Source organism: Caloenas nicobarica, chromosome 2 (assembly GCF_036013445.1).
Source record: "Caloenas nicobarica isolate bCalNic1 chromosome 2, bCalNic1.hap1, whole genome shotgun sequence".
NCBI classification, from domain to species: Eukaryota; Metazoa; Chordata; class Aves; order Columbiformes; family Columbidae; genus Caloenas; species Caloenas nicobarica.
This window is the reverse complement of record NC_088246.1, coordinates 100,441,510-100,463,369: the sequence shown is the minus strand read 5'-3', so window position 1 is coordinate 100,463,369 and position 21,860 is coordinate 100,441,510. Positions and strand designations below refer to the sequence as shown.

The 21,860-nt window shown below is 41.8% G+C and overlaps 1 protein-coding gene across 1 annotated transcript in view; it reads left to right on the top strand.

The window, feature by feature from the left end:
- Positions 1 to 15,232: 15,232 nt before the first annotated feature.
- The window catches only part of ELP2 (elongator acetyltransferase complex subunit 2), a 38,247-nt gene continuing 31,619 nt past the window's right edge, over positions 15,233 to 21,860 (top strand). The window contains exons 1-5 of the mRNA XM_065627766.1: positions 15,233 to 15,402; positions 15,873 to 15,951; positions 17,173 to 17,258; positions 18,745 to 18,895; positions 20,050 to 20,127. Coding sequence (XP_065483838.1) covers positions 15,271 to 15,402; positions 15,873 to 15,951; positions 17,173 to 17,258; positions 18,745 to 18,895; positions 20,050 to 20,127 — 526 coding nt within the window. The 5' untranslated portion in view covers positions 15,233 to 15,270. The remainder of the gene's footprint in view (positions 15,403 to 15,872; positions 15,952 to 17,172; positions 17,259 to 18,744; positions 18,896 to 20,049; positions 20,128 to 21,860) is intronic.

The window sequence follows — 21,860 nt, the reverse complement described above, 5'->3', positions numbered from 1 at the left end:
TGTATAACATTGTGCTTTAATTGAAAACATAACTGTACACTCCTTGAAGGAACTCTGTTAGCTAGTAAATGAAGAAATATCACATCTCATGATAAAAGATGCCAGTTCTGAAAATCTGTCTTATCATGTGGCTGCTGAAAAAGGAAACAGTACAGAAAATAATGTTTCTGACAGATAAGAAGCGTCCCCATTTGTGAATGTTGTGTCTTGGCTGGTTATTATATTTGCTCTATGGTTTGAGGGAATTGATGAAAAATCTCAGACAAGACTCCTGCAGCAATTTAGGAAATAACAAAAGGCACCAATGCACTCTGCACCTTGGCTGCAGGTAACAGCCCTCTCATGCAGAGCTGGTGGGACAGATGTGTCTGTTTGCTCAGAATTGCCGTGCAAAGCCTGACATCGTAAGCTGCATTCAGGTTCCTGGACTTCTGATCACCTTTGTTCTTGCGGGTTAGTATATGTGTCCCTGGCTTCACAGTCAGACAGGATTGATGCAGTGGGGTAAGGTGGAAGGGAAGAATGTGTTACCTTCCACTGTGCTCCTCTGTCTAGACAAGAGGCACCGGGATTGGAAGGATGGGCGGTGGCCCACCAGATATACAACTAGGGGACATTATACCTGTTGCTGAAATCCCTAACAGGTATAATATTGAAAAAGGAACATGAAGAACTTGTAAGAGTTGCAACGGTTGGCCTCTGAGATAAGCAAGAAGAGGAACCAGTTTCCCTGGTTGGAGCTGGAGAATGTAGATCTAATTAATGCTGCTACCATGAATCACAGAAACACAGAATCACAGAGTGTTAGGGATTGGAAGGGACCTCGAAAGATCATCTAGTCCAATCCCCTTGCCAGAACACCCAGATGAGGTTACACAGGAAGGCGTCCAGGTGGGTTTTGAATGTCTCCAGAGAAGGAGACTCCACAACCTCCCTGGGCAGCCTGTTCCAGTGCTCTGACACCCTCACTGGGAAGAAGATTCTTCTCATATTTAAGTGGAACCTCCTGTGTTCCAGTTTGTGTCCATTGCCTGTTGTCCTATCATTGGTCGTCAATGAAAAGAGCCTGGCTCCATCCTCGTGACACTCACCCTTTACATATTTATAAACATTAATGAGGTCACCCCTCAGTCTCCTCCAAGCTAAAGAGCCCCAGCTCCCTCAGCCTTTCCTCATAAGGGAGATGCTCCGCTCCCTTCATCATCTTTGTTGCCCTGCGCTGGACTCTCTCCAGCAGTTCCCTGTCCTTCTTGAGCTGAGGGGGCCAGAACTGGACACAATATTCCAGATGTGGTCTCACCAGGGCAGAGTAGAGGGGAAGGAGAGCTTCTCTCAACCTACCCTCGGTAGGGTGTTATTCAACACAGTTCTACAGAGTAGTTCTCCTTTTAAAAATATTTCACAGTGACCTTTTCTTCTCTTGGTAAATACGAAGTGTAATTTGGTCTAAGAAAGTTGTAGGTCACCAACTTGCCACTGACTCCATAATGGAAGAACTGCAAATGACCAAACTCAACCAGATTTACAGGATGGTGAGGAATTGTCATGCACAGGCCAAATCTTAACTAAGTATATGCTCAGACACAAAAAGCTTTCATTATCTGGAATGAATTACTGTCTGTGAACAAGGCAAAATGGCGAATCTCTTTATAGAAACACAATAATCTAAATCTCTAAATGGGGAAAGATCAGGGGAAATAATGCACCATGGGAAAAATGTAGGCTATGGGAGAACAGAATATGAAGAAGAGGTCAGGTCAAGTTTTACTCAGTGCTTTGCCTTTTAAAATTCTGTATGGAATTAAAAATTATTTATAAGGATACACAGAGTTTTGTTGAAAGGGTTTAAGGAGAAGAGAGGTTTGAGGTCAAAATTTAGGGGAAGGGAACTAGGTAAGGAATGCATGATTAAATAAGACATCATATGTAACAGAGAGCAGACAGAACAAGCTGAGGATTTCGGTGGAATAATGTGATGAGTGAGAACAGCTCATGTCCACACCCGCTGGGAGTTAGCACCTTTGCAAGGCAGGACACCTCTGTTTTGTGATGCTTAACTTGGATTTGGAGCCCAACTTCATGCTCCAAGGATGCGAAAACTTTAATTTTTTTTAATCTTCTTGTCCTGTAACTCAAAAGACACTTTATTGGATACTGTCTTGTCAAAGGAGGCATAAACCAACAGAGCAATCACAAAATAAACCCTACACCAGATTATCTCAGGCTCCAATGTTCAAGAGGGCTTTTGAGGTAAAATGTGATTCTCCCTTTATGGCTATTATAGATACAAAAACTAAATGTTGCCATATTATTCAGTTCTGTAGGTTAATACATTTTGTAGCTGTGTATAATATTTGGTTTGCTGCTAGATCTTATTAGAATTCAATCATACCAGAATGAAGCAGATCACTTAGCAAAACAAAATGCATGTTAACACATTTAAGTCCCTTAGACACAAAAATAATTTCTAAAGTTTTGTGAGGCCAAAATATATATAAGCTAAAAGCAGAAGGAAGTTCACAGACTAAAAAGTAAAATATTCGTGTGATAATGTGCTTGTAAGAATCAAAGAGGACATAAAGTAACGAGAAAGAAAGGGAACTACTCTGTGAGAAAATATGAACAAAAGGACAAATTATAGCCCTACGCTGTTTATTTGAACAAACCAGTAGGCTGTTCATACAAATAACTTCCTTAAAAATGTAGGTTGATGTTTTCACTTGGAAGTGAACAGTGAAATAATGGTAGCCCCCCGATTAGTCATTCTTTACTTATTAAAACTTCTTCCATCATATTGTCAAATTGCATCTAATGATCTCTTTTGAAAAAAAGAATAACTTTCTGGACAAATGGAAATAACAATAGGTGGAATAATAGTGATGCAGAAAACAGGAAAAAAAAAAAGGTGTTTTACAAAGATACAGGAAGATGAGCTTTTTTTAATATCTGGAAAGATTTGGATGCAATTATCTGTGATAAAAATAGGGAAGGTAGATCTTTTTTTTTATGCCATAAAAGCAAAACAAAACAAAACAAAAAAACAACAGAAAGGAAAAATACTGCCCAGGAGGCCTCTGATCCTTTTTTTCAATTTCATGAACACCCACCTAAAATTTATTCAATTTGTTTTTAAACTGGAGCACTGAAAAAGGCAGATCAAATTTCCAATATTCAGAAGAGGATTTTTATACTGTACTATGGCTACAACAAGATAGCAAAATTGATTGAGATCATAGTTTACCAGGAATATTGAACACTTCCTAAAGCAAAGAATAAAATACCACTTTCTCACAGCCTAGGTGCAAGCCCTCAGAAGATGCAAAAAAAATCAAAGATTTGCTCCAATAGAAGCACAACAATTTATACCAGCTTGGGATAACTCCTGTAATGTTTTGCATGTCTAGAGAGAGATTAGGTTTATTTTAGGAATTCTGTGAATCATGAATTGATTAAATAAAGGAAAATAAATTTTTCCTGTATGTGATGGAAATAGCAAGAAGGAAAACATTCTCTTCACAGATCTCATAAAAGTAGGATCATGTTTAAAACGTTTTCTCATCATTTTCTAGAACATCAACATCTTTCATACAATACAAGGAAATCTGTGTTTACTTCCTAACAGATGCTACATATTTGAAAGTGGATTAAAAATACTTTTAGGTATAAAGTTTGATATAGAAGGTGACAAACATACAAGATAGAAATCATGATGACTTTTACGTATCCTAGTGCTAATCACTACCTTCTGCCATAATTTTGGTTCTATGGTTTTAGAGCTTACCCGCTAATATTTTGGTTGTTTCTGTACTGTATTGTAAAGTAAGAATGTTGGTTTTGTCATAATTAAGTTAGTAATTTCTTCTACTAAAATTTGTATGAAGATGACTAATGTTTGATGCAGTTGGATGCAGGCTGTAATAAAGTCCAAGAAAATAACACTTATTTTTTTGTCCCCAGCACAAATGCACCAGCTTCTTTTTCACTTTTCCTCGAGGCTAAAGGTGTTGTTTGGTTTTGGTTTTGGTTTTTTTTCCCCTCCTTGTTATTATGCTCCAGTGTTCAAAAGGTAGAACTGTGCTAGGCGTAATAACATCTATTAAGCTCATGGTGTGTGCAGACTGTTACTAACCACCCCAGGGCTCCTGCTTTTCCCTGATATCCACCTGAGGTTGTCCTACCGCAGTGACCTTGGGTTCGCTGCAGGCTTAGTGAGCATTCTCTTGCTGGAGACTTGTGGTGGAACAACTTCTCATTAAGAATAAAGTTCTGCCATCTGTCACAAGCCTCATGTAAACAGCTGAACCAAAACATCTTGGCTTCCCCAGATCCTGAGTGCTTCCAACAAAAGTCAGGTCATGACCAATGACAGACAGGAAAAAAAACTAATAGGCAAAAGGCCATTGAAAACAGAATAATTTAAGGCATCCTCACAAAGTGCTAAACAAGAAGCAGAAAAGTGGGTGGATAGAAGTAATCTCAGCAGCTTCCCTTTTTCTTTGTTGCTTGATATACATTTTTGTGTGACTTGGTAGTATTTATCAAGCACAAGAAAGACCTGACAAAAAATGGCTTAATAGAATAGCAAGTTTTGTAAGATAGGATAAGAAGAGGAATACAGACAGTGAGTACATCTCACATCCCTTCAGACGTTGGGCACCCCGCGTGTGTGCAGCATCAGACGGGGCCCAGATGGATTTCCCCACAGCACGCTGCACAGAGCAGATCCTGTCCATGGAGAGATGATCTCCCTTGTTTGGACATTTTTGCTACCACAGGATTTCCTCATAAGAAAACAACCCTGTTCCTAAAGGACATTCACAAGAGAAGTTCTTGCTGCACGGTTAGATAAAGGCAAGGACACTCAGGAGGTGAAATTGTCAGTATGGTGCGGGATCTGCCCTCAGGTGGCTCTGTGACCATGCTGTGGTTGAGGTGACCCCACGGCCAGGGGACTAAGCAGCCCGGCACCGCTGTGCCCGCTCAGGGTAACAGCAAGGGGGGTCATAGAATCATAGAATCATTTTGGTTGGAAGAGACCCTCAGGATCATTGAGTCCAACCATAACCCAACTCTAGCACTAAACTATTTCCCAAAGAACCTCATCTAAACACCTTTTAAACCCCTCCAGGGATGGTGACTCCACCACTGCCCTGGGCAGCCTGTTCCAATGTCTGACAACCCTTTCCATGAAGAGTTTTTTCCTAATGTCCAATCTAAACCTCCCCTGGCTCAACTTGAGGCCATTTCCTCTCGTCCTATCACTTGCTACTTTGGAGAAGAGACCAACCCCCTCCATGCTACAACCTCCTTTCAGGTAGTTGCAGACAGCGATCAGGTCTCCCCTCAGCCTCCTTTTCTCCAGGCCAAACAGCCCCAGTTCCCTCAGCCGTTCCTCATCAGACTTGTGCTCCAGGCCCCTCACCAGCTTCGTTGCCTCCTCTGCACTCTCTCCAGCACCTCAATGTCTTTCTTTTGATGAGGGGCCCAAAACTGAACACAGGATTCAAGGTGGGGCCTCACCAGCACCGAGTACCGTGGCACGATCACTTCTCTAGTCCTGCTGGCCACACTATTCCTGACACAAGCCAGGATGCTGTTGGCCTTCTTGGCCACCTGGGCACACTGCTGGCTCATGTTCAGCCGGCTGTCATTCAGCATTCCCCCCCACCCCCCCAGTCCCTTTCTGCCAGACAGCTTTCCAGCCACTCTTCCCCAAGCCTGTAGCATTGAATGGGGTTGTTGTGACCCAAGTTGCTTGCTCCTCCATGGGCAGCCCTCTGCATCCAATTTACCTTTCTCAATGGTATTATAAGTTATGGATTACACGAATAGGCTGGCCAGTGAACAGGTGGTTATCCAACAGGATGGAAGGTCATCTCTGCCCTAGCACCCACCAGTGCAGCTCAGGCTCACGTGAGGCAGCAAGTTCCTACACAGCAGCTGCTCATGCTAACGAATGGGCTGCTTGAGCCCACATACGAGGCCTGGTGGAACAGCCATGTTCAGGATCGCGACTGCCTGGGAATGCAATGTCTCCTGCAAAGTGCCCCATGCAGAGGTCAGGGCAACAGAGAAGGGAATAGGAGAGAGGAAAAGCAGACGGGAGGGAAAAAAAGTTTGTAGAAAGTAAGGACAGACTAGGAATAGAGAGGGATATCTGTAGGGAGAAGATGGAGTAGCAGAGCTGAACAGACTCAGAATTCAATGGCTACAGAAAATACACTCAGCTATTAGAACAACTGTGAGAATTATGCAATCGTTTAAGCCGGATGTGATCTTTGAAGGTCCAACTCCTGCTATCGAAAGAATGTCTGCTGAAAGAAAGGATAAATTGCAGAGTCAGGAAAACATTTCATAAAGCAGGTGACAAGCAGCAAACAGATATGACAGTTTGTGCAGCAGTTTGTGCAGAAGGGCACACAGTGACTCTGCTCTGGACAGCATCCATGTCCTCAGCAAAGGTGGTGATGTACTGCAGTCCCCAGCAGACACTGGAGCAATTTCCTTGTAGCAGAATCACAGCATAGCTGAGTTTGGAAGGGACCTCTGGAGGTCATCTGGTCCAACCTTCCTGCTCAAGCAGGGCCAGAAGCCTCAGCACAGACAGAGCTCCAGGAGGATGCAGCTCTCCACGTCTTGGGCTGCAGGAAATGCCTAAGGCCTCTCATGGAGGCTGGCGCATGAGGAGATGGTTTTCTAGCCTGTAGGACATGTGTGCTCGTCCAGGATCTGTGTCAGCAAGCTAAGGACCTGTATGAGGTCAGCAGACTGTGCAGCATCAGACGTGACAAGAAAGAGAAGGACTGGATCTTCTCTGAGACCCCACAGCTTCAAGAAACTGAAGTAAGAGATTGGAATAGAGTGGGTGGATGCAGGTTTCTTCATCTGTAGAATATGGTCTGAAGCAAAATAAAAGTATTACTCTTGCTGATTACATGGGAGGTGGTCTTTTTGGATGGAAGAAATGGGAGAACTGAGGAAGGAACGATGATGAATGTTGCAATTCACCATGCCAGTATTCCTTAGTGAAATGACAATATTTCATTTACTCAAAATGAGGTAAAAATCCACTCTAGCCTTGTGTAAGCTTAGTTTTGTCGGCAGTTAATGCAGCATGAAAGGTAAACATCTACTCTCTCTCTTTTACTGCTGACTGTGCAGAATTTTGCTGCTCATGAGTGAATTTCAGCAAGCACTGCAGGCTTTTTAGTATATGCCCCTTCCGCTTGGTTCTTTCCGGAGAAGCTCTTTGCAGAATGTCCTGCAGGGCTCACGAGTGCAGCGATTGCTTCTGCCCTCAGCCTCTAGACATCTCTGCTTCAGTATTTTACTTCTTTAGATGGTTATATTCGTGACTGGAAATGTAAACAAAAATGAAACAAAATAACTCACCTCAAAACACATTAGCACAGTAAAGACCCAAGTGCTTGGAAATGCCAACTTATGTTGTATGTGATTGTCCAGATGATTAAACTGATGCAGTTTTTGTTGTTTCTATAACACGATCTTTCATATTTTTGAAGTTTCATGGTGTTTTCCCAATGCACTCATTTTAATTTCTTCTATCTCATCCAGTGACTCAAAGTATGTCACAGATTAAGATAAACAATGTAGGCACGCACCCTCAGAAGCATTTAGGCAATTGAATAGAAATTGGGTTCCTGAGTCACGTTGGTGATTTGGACCTTGATCTTAACATTTCCCTTCATTTCTTCAACAGTTACTTTGACAAACTTGGCAGGTTTCATCTCATGTGGTGGCTTTCTGCATTTAGGAGGTAGGAAACAAGAATGGTAAAAAAAAAAAAAGTATTGATCTATATCTTTGTTCAATGATTATTTCAGATATTTTTGGGTCTACTGTGTGGCTGATTACTGTTTAAAGTTCTTTTGGTTGCTTTGGCTGTATATTTTCCTATGTGAAAAGTATCTGTGTCATCTAATAAATAAAGTAATTTTGCATAATGAAAAGAACAATGGAGATACGAAATTTATTGACAGATGTCTTATTAAGTATCAAAATATTTACCCAGTGTCCAAAGAGTATGCTTTTTAGAATTATGAATCAGAACAAGAATGAACTCCAGCTTTAGGTGCAAAGCAGAACTTGCTACCTTAAATCTGAAGATGTAATGAAAGTTCCCATTCAGTACACCACAGCTTCCTGTATCTGGTATACATAGACTGATTTACCACTCATACTTTTTTCATGTTCAGTCAATATTTTTCTCTTCTAAATTTCTTTCCAATCAACTGTTATTCAGTTTTATGTCTCTGTAATAAAATGCCTTTCTTGTTAACAATGTTTTCTTAATGCCAATGTAGAATGAATTCTGCTTCTAAGCCGCTTATTTAAGGTGAGCCACGTTAAATAGAAAGCACCTTTTCCCCTCTTCAAAATATAATTATTTCCTCTCTGTTGCCCGTGGCATCTGTTCAGGCTGCATCCATTTGTGGGTGACAGAGAGGAAAATAATACCAGTCCCCTGCGATGCCAACTCCAACTTGAATGGCACAGGGTGCTTTGTGGCCATGTTTCTTACAACTTCATTTATAACAGCTGGTAGAGCAGTCCATTAAATTCTCTAGATAAATCGTTGGCTACTACAGAAACTTTGTGCACCAATATACTCCAATATTCACATTTAAAAAAAGAAAAAAGGTAATTTTAAAAAGTAAACTGTATTGTGACAGAAATTAGAGAGTTTTTCATTACCTTTCCCAGGAAACGAAGTTTTACATACCACGAAGAGGCCACTGTACCACCATTGAATACCCTGTGCCATATTCCCCTTCTTTCCCCTGCAGCTCTTGAGACTCAGCAGATGTTTGTGTTTGCACACTTGGCATTGGGAACGGGCATTTCCTCGTACAAACCTGCAACGCTGTTTGTATTTCCACCAACCCGAACCCCCTGACAGCTCCAGACTGGCAGGCCAGAAGGTTATTGCTGTCCATCCCTGTGCTCACCAAGTTACTGGACCTGACATAGTGACACAAAACAGGGAAGAGTGACATCATCAAACACATAAAAAAGGCTGCCAGCTCCCAGTGTCAGTGACTGGACCCCTGATGCAAAGCCTTATCAAATACTGGGAATCCCTTTGACCACCAAAGGCTTTGGATCAGGCTTATCCTTCTGGAGATTATTAAATAACATAGAGCTTGTGCAACAAACCCCTTTGTGCTCAAACTCATTATAAATATATATAATAGTGGATGTGGTAGCATTCATATACATATGTGTGTGTATCAAAAAAAATCACCCAATGATGTAATAGATACAATATTAATCAAACAAGTTAGGTGTGGTTTGTTTTGTTTGTGTTTTTGGCTTGTTTTGTTTTGTTTTTTGTTTGTTTGGTTTTGTTGTGTTTTTGTTGTCGTTGTGGTTTGGTTTTTTTTTTAATAAGCATGAAGAGATGTGTCAGGAGACTATTATACAACTTATTTTTTATTTTTTGCAATATGTTATTCTATGATGTGGAACAATATCCAATACAAGCCATACAAGAACTGCTACTAATACAGAATTTAAGTGTAAAACAGGGTTTTAACTATTCCAGATGGTGTTTCCAAGTACTCTTTCTTTTTTGTGTGTGTGTACATACGCCCTCTGAAATGCATGCCTATTATCATGTCTCCTTTTAGAACTTCTGCTTCAAAAATATACTGCATAATCAGTTTGATTATGTGACAAGCTGTTTCATCCTTTTCATTTTTTTTCCTCACGCAATTTTCTAGGTCGTTTGCACTAGGTCTTCCTTTAAAGAAAAAAAACAACAGTGATTTTCGGTGGAATTTCTTTCATCAAGCAATTACAGTTATTGTTTGGAGAGCTAATTTTGGTGATATTTCTAAATAATTAGTTTATTTTTTCTGTGGAAAATCAGAAATCCATTTAGGCAGTGGAAATGTAAGCCATTCATGGAATACTTAAAATACAGCCTTCAAGAAAAATGGAAATAGCTGTACTTAAGATTTATTCAGTTCAACTTCTTTCACCAGCATCATTCAAGTTTCAGTCTTCAGTGAGATGAATTAGAGAAATTGTCTCTAAAAACTTATTCTAAACATTTTAAATTAAATCTATTAAAGTGACAACGTCTGCTTTTTTTTTTTTATCTTAAGAAAGGTATTTTAAAAGAATGCCAGAGGCTTACATTATGCTCAAGATATACTGGAAATCCTGTTATTGAACGCAGGACCAACAATTCCAGAATCAATTAGTGGCAGTTAACAACCAGTCTGACACTGAATTGTAACGAATCCAGTCAGTAACTTTGGGAATGACACTTGCCCTTGGTCAGCCCTTGTGGGATCTGCGGGATGCAGGCTCGAGGGAAGGAAAACCCAGCAAACCCAGGAGTCAGGATTCCTCACACACTGAAACACCTTCCAAAGTGGATCCCACAGCTGACAAAAAGGAAGAGGCTGGATTTGTACTCCAGACGTCACCAACAATGGAGTTGTTCCTACCTGTTGTGTGGCATACCCCCTGCGAAGCCAGCAAGTAATTTAAACTCATCTCTATGTTTTTGGTCACTATTGTTTGTTATTTAATTTCACAGTGCTCCAGCCCTGACCCCTCAGGTGAAATCCTGACCCTGGAGAAGCCACCAGAAGAGTCCCAGCTTTGGAATCGGATTTCCAAGGTTTGAACGCTTGCAATCCCAGCTGGAGGTGACAGGTGCTGCGGGTGGTCAGCCCCTCTTCTGAATGCTGTTCTGCAGCTGCCACATTGGGCACTTCGTCACTGAAGAACTATGGTGCTTCTGTTCTGAATTCTGGTATAGGAAGAAACCGTCACCCAGAAAATGAATATAATAATACCCCTCTGCCCAACAGTGATATTATAGAGAAAAATATAATTCATACATTTTTCTGAGACATTCGGACACTGTGGTAGTAGAAGTCACACACAAAAAAGAGTCCATTAGGAAAAGGATAATTCTGTGCTAAGAATACTGTACAGCAAATTAGGCCTAGGGCTATGATATAACTAATGAAGAGAAACTAAAATACTGAATAGCTGCCTCATTCACCTGGCACTATTCATCAAGGTTGCTATTAGAGGCAAGCAACCTGCAGTAAAAACAGCAGGCAGTAATTTGAATGCGAGGTAACTTCATTAATGATTACTTCATAAGGCATGTATACAACGGAGACAAATAAAGATAGGCAAAGTTCAACAATTTACAAGAATAAGGCCCCCGACCTTTGACTACTTGGCTTTGCTAGTTTAACAACTTTTAAACATTCTTCTATAGAATTAAACAGCATATAATTGAACTTTAAACCTAACATATGATTGCTGCTTTTCATTATATCACACAGAATGACTCATGTCTATTAATACATAATCCTTCACAGCAACAAGATCCCACCCAATAAAGGAAAGCATAAAACTTTGATTTAATCTATCGAAGACCAGATTTCTTCTCAATATGCATTCAATTAACAATACATGCCATATATATCCAACACTGCCTTTTCCTCATAAAACAAGAAAAGAAAGATGAGACTAAATACGCTGTGTAAGAGGTTGGAAACAATCTGTAGGAAGTGAAAACATATTTTCCACTTTATTATATTTTCATGTCATTATTTAGACAGATAAATATATTAAATACTATATATCATTTTTTACTACTGTTGTATATTCTTAGTCTCTATCTAAAAGCTTGCAAGCATAGCTGAGTTGGATAGGGAGCACATGACGATCACTAAGCCACCTCTGCCTGCAAAATCTGACTTGTAGACATGAGTTCACCATCAATATGACTACTTTCCTACTATTTTGCTATTGGAATAACAGAAGCCAATACCTAACTGGTGAATTTATTTTAAACTGAAGAAACCTTCTGACAGTATAAGCAGCATCTCCCTTGTTGGAATTTGTTGATCTAACTCCATTGGCAGAATCAAACTTGGACACATGAAGAAGGCTACGGAGTGACTTCTGAAGTCTACTTAGGCACCATCACAACCTTTTCTGATGTTCAATGAATTGAGTTCTTCCTGTGCCTCAGAAATTACACCAAAGGGGGAAAAAGAGGAAGATTATTTTTACATGTATTATATTCCTGAAAAGTGAAGAAGTTATTTTCTGGGAATATGAAGAAAAACAGCAAAGGCAGATTTGAATTCAGTAAGGACATTTGCTACAAATGAAGACTGGCAGTTGGTTACTAGCCCAGAATATGTCCTTTTCCATCCTTGTAACATTGGTGACCACTGCCATTACTTCCTTATAATGCATGTGTTCCTAAAAGCCATATTGGTTCTAATTATCCAATAGTCTCAATCTCTCATACACTATTCTCCAGATATTTCAGTTTTCAGACATGAGTAGATCCTATAATGTCTGAACTCACAAAAAAACCCCTTTATTGGGTTAGAGCAAAGGCCCAGCATTCCATGTGAATGAGGACTTTGTCAGATGTAATAATGATGAAAAGAAACTAGGCTCATCTAGGCTGATCTGTCTGGATACAGACCCAGCTTCCTGATCTTTTTGGCCACACCACTGTGGTCCTGTTACAGCATTCCCCACAGCACTTTCAAGGCCACATTCCCTGTTGATTTATCTCACTTCTCTTGGTGCTATGAGGTGTCAGGGTGGCATAGGGGTGACAGTGTCAAACCTTCATGGCAGCAGGTGGCAATCACTGGCAATACCTGATGCCAGCAGCCTCCTGCAATGTCCTCCCTCAAGTTGCCTGGGAAAGCACCAGCCCTGAGGTGGTGGCCTAAGGCTGCAAGGACCAGCCCCAAAAACCCAGCAGCACAGGCTGCACTGCCCTCACCCCCTCAGGCATGATGGGCATCTCCAAATCTCTCTGACATAAGCAGCAAGCAGGGCCCTCTTCGGGGGGGTTATCTACCAGATGAGTAAACTTGTGCCCCAGGGGAATCCCCCGTGCAAATTGATCCAGGAAAAGCCCACACTTTGCCTACAATCACAGTCAGAGCCAGCTCCGTTCCCACAGCAACAAATGCAACTCTTGCAATATGTGGCAGCTTTTTGGCAGTGCCCGACCTTCTCCTGCCAGAGCCCTGACTCCGACCCTGGCAGGGCACACTGAGAAGGGGGTTGCTGTGCAACCTGACCGCAGCGTAGCATCTCCCAGGACAGCACTCTTCAGTTAAAGCATGCTTTGATGACTGGACCCGTGCATTTTTCTCCAAGGAGTCATTTGTTCCCTTAGCAGCTAACATTTCTGGCTGCATCTTGTATGCAATCAGGCACAGCTTCCTTCCTCTCATACCCACTGGAAAAAGCTGTGCTCAGCTGCAACGTTTTTGTGTCAGGTTACAGAGCTGCCAACAACCAGTATTAATGAATCTGCAGGCACATGAGGAAATAAAGGCCAGGCAGGAATGGTTTAGGGTCCAAGGTGTCCCCTGTGCTACGCAGAGTGCTTCCCCTGGATGCCTGCTTGCTTTCTGCTGCTTCTGTCCCTGATCCCAGTTCCCTGCACTCCCGTGTAGAGCTGTCTTCTCCCTCCACCACAGACTATCCAGCTTTTCAGTTCATCTTTGATATCCCAGGTGCAATCTGGCAGCAGGAAGCACAGGACAGCTGTAGGTACTCACAACTTTGTTTCCTCTCCCTTTCCACGCTTTCTGTCCCAGGGCAGTCCATTTATACTTCAGCCTGGCCTCTGCTTCAGGGCCTTCTGCGCGTGTGGGATTAAGCATCTGGAGGCAGAGTGGATGTCTTGAAGGTCCTGCTGAGACTCCTATGCAGCCTGTGGGACAGCAGGCGGCATTTGCATCCACCGCTAAGTGGCAAAATTCTTGAGCCTGTGAGGCCAAATGGCTGCGACAGTTCATAGCACATCCATATATTGTAATATCCTCTAAATGGTTTCATTCATTTTTCGGGCCAGTGACCATGCAAATAAAACCAGACTACTACTGCAGTATTTATCGTTCTTGATTTGATTTCAATCTCTTGTGTAGTGAGGGCAATAAATAGATCACTAAATAAATAAAAAAGCAACAGATGGAATTCTCTAATCCGCTATGATCTCGTCTTTTGTCCTGAAAAACAGAGGAACTTAAATATTTTCAGATCACCCCACTGGGGCCCTGGCCATTGCTCAGTTGCAAATTCGCATGATTTCTGTGACAGTTATTCCAGGACATCATAATAAACTGTAATATTAAACACAGCCTGAGCTCAGTGAGTTAAGAATGACTATCAGGGGGCTTTGCAGTGACAGAAACAGATCAGAAATGGGCAACAACAACATGATCTCTGATACTCAGTTCTGCTCTTTCCTAGTTCATGTGGAATCAACTTCTACACACACAAAAACCCATGAAAACCAAAACAAATAAACAAAACCAACCAAAACCCAAAACCCTGAGAAGTTTTGAATGTTTTATACCTCTGTTTGAAAAAAGGTGCAACAAAGATTAAACTCCCACCCCTGCAAAAACCCCTAGAACAACACTAATTCCCATCCCACTGATTTCTATGCCTCTTTTTAAGATCCTCGGCCGGCACGGGGCTGCTGCGCCCCTGAGGCCCGGCCGGGCCTTACATGGGTAAAGCACCGCGGAGCTCCCCGACTCCAGACCCAGCGGTGGAAGCCGAGAACCGGGCTCTCCCCACGGCCACTCGGGCTCACGCTGACTCTCTCTAACCCCACAGTCACCAAGCCAGGGACAGACCACCCCAGGCCGGGCCAGAGTGGGAGTGGAGCATCTCCCTTATGAGGAAAGGCTGAGGGAGCTGGGTCTCTTTAGCTTGGAGAAGAGGAGACTGAGGGGTGACCTCATCAATGTTTATAAATATATAAAGGGTGGGTGTCACGAGGATGGAGCCAGGCTCTTCTCGGTGACAACCAATGGTAAGACAAGGGGTAATGGGTCCAAACTGGAACACAGGAGGTTCCACTTAAATTTGAGAAGAAACTTCTCAGTGAGGGTGACGGAACACTGGAACAGGCTGCCCAGGGAGGTTGTGGAGTCTCCTTCTCTGGAGACATTCAAAACCCGCCTGCACACCTTCCTGTGTAACCTCATCTGGGTGTTCCTGCTCCGGCAGGGGGATTGGACTGGATGATCTTTCGAGGTCCCTTCCAATCCCTAACGTTCTATGATTGATTCTGTGATTCTGTGACCGGACCTGACCAGCCCAGCGCCCCCCCCGCCCAGCGGCCCCGCCCCTCGAGCCGCAGGCCCCGCCCCCTCGGGGGACCGCGCGTGGTTGTTGCTACGGGAGCCGCGCGAGGTCGCGCACGCGGCGGAGGGGAAGATGGCGGCGCCCGTGGAAATCTGTCATGTCGCTTGCTGCGCCAACCGGGCGGGCGGCGGGGCCGTGTCCTGGGGCCGGGGGGCGCTCCTCGCCTTCGGCAGCAGCCGGGATGTCGTACTTTACGAGCCGGCGGTGAGCTGGGGCGCTGTGGGGCGGGCCGGGGTCGGGGCCGGCAGCGCGGCCTGGCGCTCGATGCTTTCTTATAGAATCATAGAATGTCCCGAGTTGGAAGGGACCCACAAGGATCGAGTCCAACTCCTGTCCCTGCACAGGACAACCCCACAGGTCACACCATGTGTCTGAGGGCCTTGTCCAGTCTCATCTTGAACACTGTCAGGCTTGGGGCCGTGACACCCCCCTGGGGAGCCTGTTCCAGTGCTCCACCACCCTCTGGGGGAAGAACCTTTTCCTCATGTCCAACCTGAACCTCCCCTGGCACATCTTCCTGCCATTCCCTCGGGTTCTGTCACTGGTCACCAGAGAGAAGAGCTCAGCCCTGCCCCTCCTCCTCCCCTGGTGAGGAAGTTGCAGATCGTGATGAGGTCTCCCCTCAGTCTCCTCTTCTCCAGGCTGAACAAACCGAGTGTTTCTCTCTCCCGCAGGCCAGGCGGGTGGTCGCCGCCCTCCGCGGCCACGCCGGCCGGGTGAACTGCGTGCGCTGGGTCCGCCGGCGGGACGGCGGTGAGTAGCGCGGCTTTTCTTCTCCCCCTCGCCATCCCCTCGGGCCGGGGAGCCGCAGGCGGGGGCTGGGAGAGGTTCGCTGCGGCGGGGGCCGGGGCCCCTTCCCTGCGCTGCTGCTCTGCCCCTCGCTGGGGAAGGTGAAGCGAGAGGGTCGGCAGCAGAGGGGCTGCAATTTATACGACTGAAGGAAAGTCGGAGCTGCAGCAGCTCCTTCCTCTTTCCTATTGAGGATTTTAACAGGTGGGTCCGCAGGAATCTGACCCGCCACACTCAGGTGAGCGAGGAGATCCGGTCGGGCCGTCCACCCCGGGCCCCGCAGGCAGCGCCAGCCCGGGAGGCGGTTTTGCCTGGGGCTGCGGTGGCTCTGGGAGATCGGCAGCTGCGGTGCTTGTCATGCTACTGGGCTCTTTAGTAAGGGCTTGGAGTTCGGCACGATTTGACATTGTAAACTGCTTTGCAATGCCTTTTAAGAAATCTCTGACTGTAAAACTGTAAGTTGCTTAGAGGTCGTGTCCACGAAAACATCATCTTTCAAGATGGGAATGCTTGGAGACCCGTATGAGGCTTTTGGTAGTAACTCAAGAATTTGAAGTTGCTTAGTGCAGACTTTTCAAAGGCACATATTCTTGCCCTTAGGCATTTGTAGAAACTCACCGACAAAGAGAAACGGGGCTGTTGATTAGACTTGGTGCTTTTTTGGGAGAAAGTACTGAAATGAAAAGATTGCTTCTTAATAGTGTTATTACCTGCCAGCCTTTCAACTTGTTGCACTAAAACATTTTCTTCTTAAAATTGATTAAAAGTAATGATTTGTGGGGAACTTGGGAATTAAATTTTCATGTGAAAAGCTTTGAATTCTGCTTGATTGGATTTTTCTTGCTCTATTTTCCTGTCTTCCAAAAAGACCAAACAACAAAAAAAAAGAAAATATTTATTTACACTGTTGGATTTGAGAACATTTTTGGAAAGATATATTCATCACAATCATACAAAGCTTCAAATATTCCTGTGACTTTTCTTTTTATGTTGTCTTAGAGAATACCTTTGTTCTTAAGCTGTCTTGCACAGTGCAACTCATATTAGCCATCGTTTCTTTTGGTGAAAACTTTGCTTACAGTTGATACATGATATTTTGTGAGTAGTAACCTGTGTAACTGCTTATGTTGTTGGCTGCTGTAACAAAGTAAGTGTTTGCAAAACTTACCAAAATATACTGTTTAGCTTCTGAAACAGAGTTAATTTCTGGTGGATCTGATAAACAACTCATTCTTTGGGAACTGAATGGAACAGGAAAGTGGAATAATCAGGTAAGCAGGAAAAACCTCTTTTAAAATCTTCCCTCTCCGTGGTTTCTCCCATACCACAAATCATGTTTTTTCTGCATTTATTATTCATATCTCTGTGTTTAACTATTGAACCCTATGTGCATCTCTTTCAAATTGTTGGTAAACTGTCACGCTACGTTTTACTTTAAATGTTGTTTCTTCTTTTCTGTAGTTTATATTTTTTCAAATCAGCCTTCATTAAGAAATGAGCTAACCAGTCATCAGGTGGATTTTTCTAGCATGTCTAAAAGATCCCGTTTGTCTGTTCTTGAGTCATCAGCTTTCTGATGTCATGTAGCACTTCCCTTTAAACTGCCTTAAAATCTTCAAATAATGAGTTGACATTTCCTGTACCCTTCTTCCTTGTTTCTTTATATCGATTTCTAATGATTTCTGGTAAATCTCTGTGACAGCGTAGTGCTTGTGTGTAGGTGGTCTTACCAGGATGATATACAAGTTGGAGTAGGTGTTTAAAAAATAAGTAAATCTGTGCGACAATTTAATTTGTCAGAGAAATTGAGAAAAGGAGACATGATAATTTACTATTCATACTGTAAAATGTAAGGCAAAAGATGGAGTATGGTGTAAAAGAACCTTTAGAATGAACTGAGATGTAGATGAAAATATACTTTAATTTATTGTCTAACTTGAAAAATCTTACTTATTAGGCATTGGTTTGTGAATGGCTGTGTAGGTAACCCATTTCATAGGCTATCTCAAACTAGATTAGATTTGGTGTTTTAAAATGCATGACCCACCACACCATGTGTTGGAAAGAGATGTCAGGTGCATTTATGACAAAATTTGGATAAATACTGGACAACTTCTGGTTGCAGAATTAAAAGCTTCTAATTTTGCTCCTTGTGTTTATGAGGAACATATTACAAATGGAATCACCTGTTCATTAAGGAAGTAGGTACTAAAGTCTAAATTTAGAGTTTTTGTTTTTCATGTTGCTATTTTGAAGGATTAAAAAGCTGGTTTAACTTGTGAGAACACACTAAACATTGCTGCTACAGCTGCTGTAGCTGCTACTTATTCCATTGTGTTTTCTACTCTCCTTCACTAAGGTTCTCTAAACTTTTATGAGATATTCCTTAGGGTGAGGGGCAAGAGAAGGAGAAAAAAGAAGGAAAGTGCTCTTCCTAACTTTTCTACTATTTCCAGATTTCCTCAAGGAATGGTGAGGTTTGTGTAGTGTACACAGGAACATTTAATTCTGTTCATCTTTGAACAAAATCTTATCAAGTTAATATTCATCATGGCTGTATCCCTTCTCAGTGTTTTCCTGGAATATGCTGTAGCTTAAGCATAGCTTGGCAGATTCTCTGTCATTGCAGGCATACAACTTGTTTTCAGTATTAAATTGTTTTATTTCTTAAATGGCTTTAAAAATTCTCTTGGATAAGTTAGTGGAATTTAATGTTGTTTATTTGTATAACTTTGTAAAACTTTCTGATGTGTTCAGCTTGTGAAAAGCATTCCTCTCAAAGGCCATGCTGAAGCTGTTTGTGCTGTGGATGCTGTCTGCCAGTCAGATGAGCCTGATTCAAATCTGCTAGTAGCTTCTGCAGCTTCTGACTCTACTGTGAGAATTTGGTCTCGGCATGGTTCAGAAGGTAACTTTCTTTTAACATTAGGGACAACTTACTGGCTTAAAAAATGATCAATGCTTATCCATTGAAGTACTTGCCTAAATACTAACATCTTTTAATACAACTATATTGATTTCTCTTCAAACTGCGCAATGTGTTGGCTGAATTTACGTATTTCTTTTTAATATGTGTTCAGAATCTGATAATCTGAACCATCATTTTTGCTTGTAATGTGAGGGCAAACTAGCTGTATGTGTGCGTGAAGTAAAATTACTTAGTAAAATGATGAATGCTGGCATTAGAAAGGTGAGGTTAAACTAGTAACTTTTTTGTTACTATTGACTTGAGTCCAATGAAGTGTGGGGTAATAGGATCTTGACCCTCTGAACTAGGCCCTTGAATGGACACATGGGAGAACAGCTCTTTGAAATACATAGGAGATAAGTAGGACGGATAATCTAGATTTAAAGTGTTATTTGCTAGTTGAGTTGTACTGTCTGCATCTCTCAAGCTACTTTCTTCTTTATCTGGTGCACTCAAAGATTTCACATTGCCCTGCCTACAGGAGGGAAGTGAGAGTTGCCAGTCTTCAGTCCCATGTTCTGGAAGGCATTTCTCATGCTCCCAAAGAACACCATGAAGTCCCATCCTTTCCTTTTTGTCTTCCTGTTGTGGGTTCCGGTGGTAGAAGGACCACTTCTGCTTTTGTAGAGAGGTTTTTGTGCAATCCTGTTGGTTACTTTGATCTCGATGACTTATCAGTCCAGCCACTTCTAGGATTTCAGGGTATTTGCAGGAAGGTTGGTTTCTACTCATCTCTCTCTCCACTCTTGTAGAAAATGGATTCACTTTTAGCTTCCTGTGTAGTCAATGTTGTTGCCACAGGATATAATTTGCAATATTTATCGCTTCTGATGTGTTACCACAGTGAAGCTTTTATACAACTTTAATAATCAGTGGAGAATAGTGATTTATCTTCTAACTCAGCTAACTCTAGATGAATTTCTGTGGCCCCAGAGAAGATAACATTATTATTTAGGCTTCTGAAAAATGTAGAAGTTTTTCAGCTTCTTAAAATAAAATCGAATGGGAAATTTTAACTACATAATGTAGTAGGAAATGACAGCATAACTGTAATACTTATGATTAATGAGATCAATGCTGTCCTTGTTTTCCAGCTAAATGCATTGAAATTCTGCAGTTTGGAAATGGATTTGTTATGGATGTCTGCTTATCCTTCTTGCCTGGCAGCAATGGTAAGTACAGCTGCACATCTTGAATATCAATGCAGGAAATGTAAAATCTGAGAAATCCCCCGAATAGATTTTCATTTGACTAACTGCAGACCCTTGTGCCATATTTTTTGTTTTCTACAGAATCAACCTAAGCTGATTGTCACTGAACTCTTCTTAGTAATTATAATAGAAAATTACTGGCTGATTACAGTGTCTTCAAAATTATGCTCAAATTGAGTTTTTTAGTTGAACTCTTAAGACAGAGAACTTAAAAAGGGAGTAACAGGGCTATAAGTAAATGGGCTAGGATGATGCTTAGTTTCACCCGATCCTTGTGGTGCTTTTGTGTATGTTTGTTCTTGTTGTTTGGATTGAAGGACAAGATCTAGAAAAAGAATCTGCAAGCCTGCATCAAAAATTGCAGATTAATGGGCAGTCTTTATCACCTGTTCAGTCTTAAATGTGAAAAAAAAAGAGATGCTGAACAAGTTTAACCTGACTGTTCAGTATGGTTTATATAGTTTTCTATTAACAAAAAATGTCCATGTTTTGGAGCCTGCTACAGACACATTCTTCCATAGCAAATCTGTAGAAGCTTTTTTTTTTTTTTAAAAAAAAACCCCTAAATGTATCCTCAAGCCAGATACATATGTTGAATTAGGTTTGTGTTTAACCATCATTAGAGCCTTTCACCTGGATGGAGGAGTTCCGGACTCAAGTACTCAAGTTTCTCACCGTATCTGGAGTTTTCAACTGTTGGTTGCATGTGTTCCACACCGATATGTTGTTCAATTGTATGCCTCCAGAGCAATTATACAGAAGCTTATTTTATTCTTTGACTTGTGTTAATTCTGGGAGATATGAAAGCTCTATCAAGATGTGTTGTCCCATTTGGAAATGTTGATGTCCATTTCCAGAGTGTGTCTGATAACAAAAGCAGCATCTGCACCACTAAAGAACTTTAAACCTCTCTCTCTCTCTCTTTTTCCTGTAAATGTACTAACAGGTGGTTGTTGAGATGAAGTTAAAAGGCTTAAGGGTAAATTAAGATCATTACTTCCAGTGTCAATTTTCATTAGAAGTGAAGTTTCTGTGGTGCCAGTTTAATGAGTATAAAATTCATATTGCAAAGCAATAAATTATTTCTTCATGTATGATAGTGTACAGGTAAGAAATTTTCACTGTAACACTTTAGAGTAGTGCATCTTTTTAATGTTGAAATCACGTTGTATGTAAGAGAAGTGACCATTCATTTTGGAAAAAACCTTAAACAAAGATTATCATATTAATTCTTAAAACTAAATGCTTCTGAAAGCAAAATTGCTGGGAGTGCTTGAAGCTTCTTTAAATGGTGGCATAGCAAGCATTTCGTTTTGCTGTGAAAATTTCTGAGAGTCCCCAAAACCTGGTGTTACTTCAAGTTGCATTCAGAGCAGGATGATCCATTATTATGGCCTCTTCCCATCCCAATTCAAATTAGTTATTCAAAACCAACACAGTGCTCATAACCTGAAAAAGAGTACTTTTCTGAAGACCTGAAATTATTTTCAAATGAGAATTTATTTGCATAGGTTGTGTGCAGAAATTTTTTAAAAAGCCCTTTACATTTATGTTTTTAATGGCAGTTCCAATATGAATGATATGTACTGCTAAAATTGTCAAGAAACAGCTTGGATTTTGAGCCATAAATACATGGTTAGAAGTGTTTCCCCTAGAAATCTATAAAGGAGTTTCTAATATAGCATTGCCATATC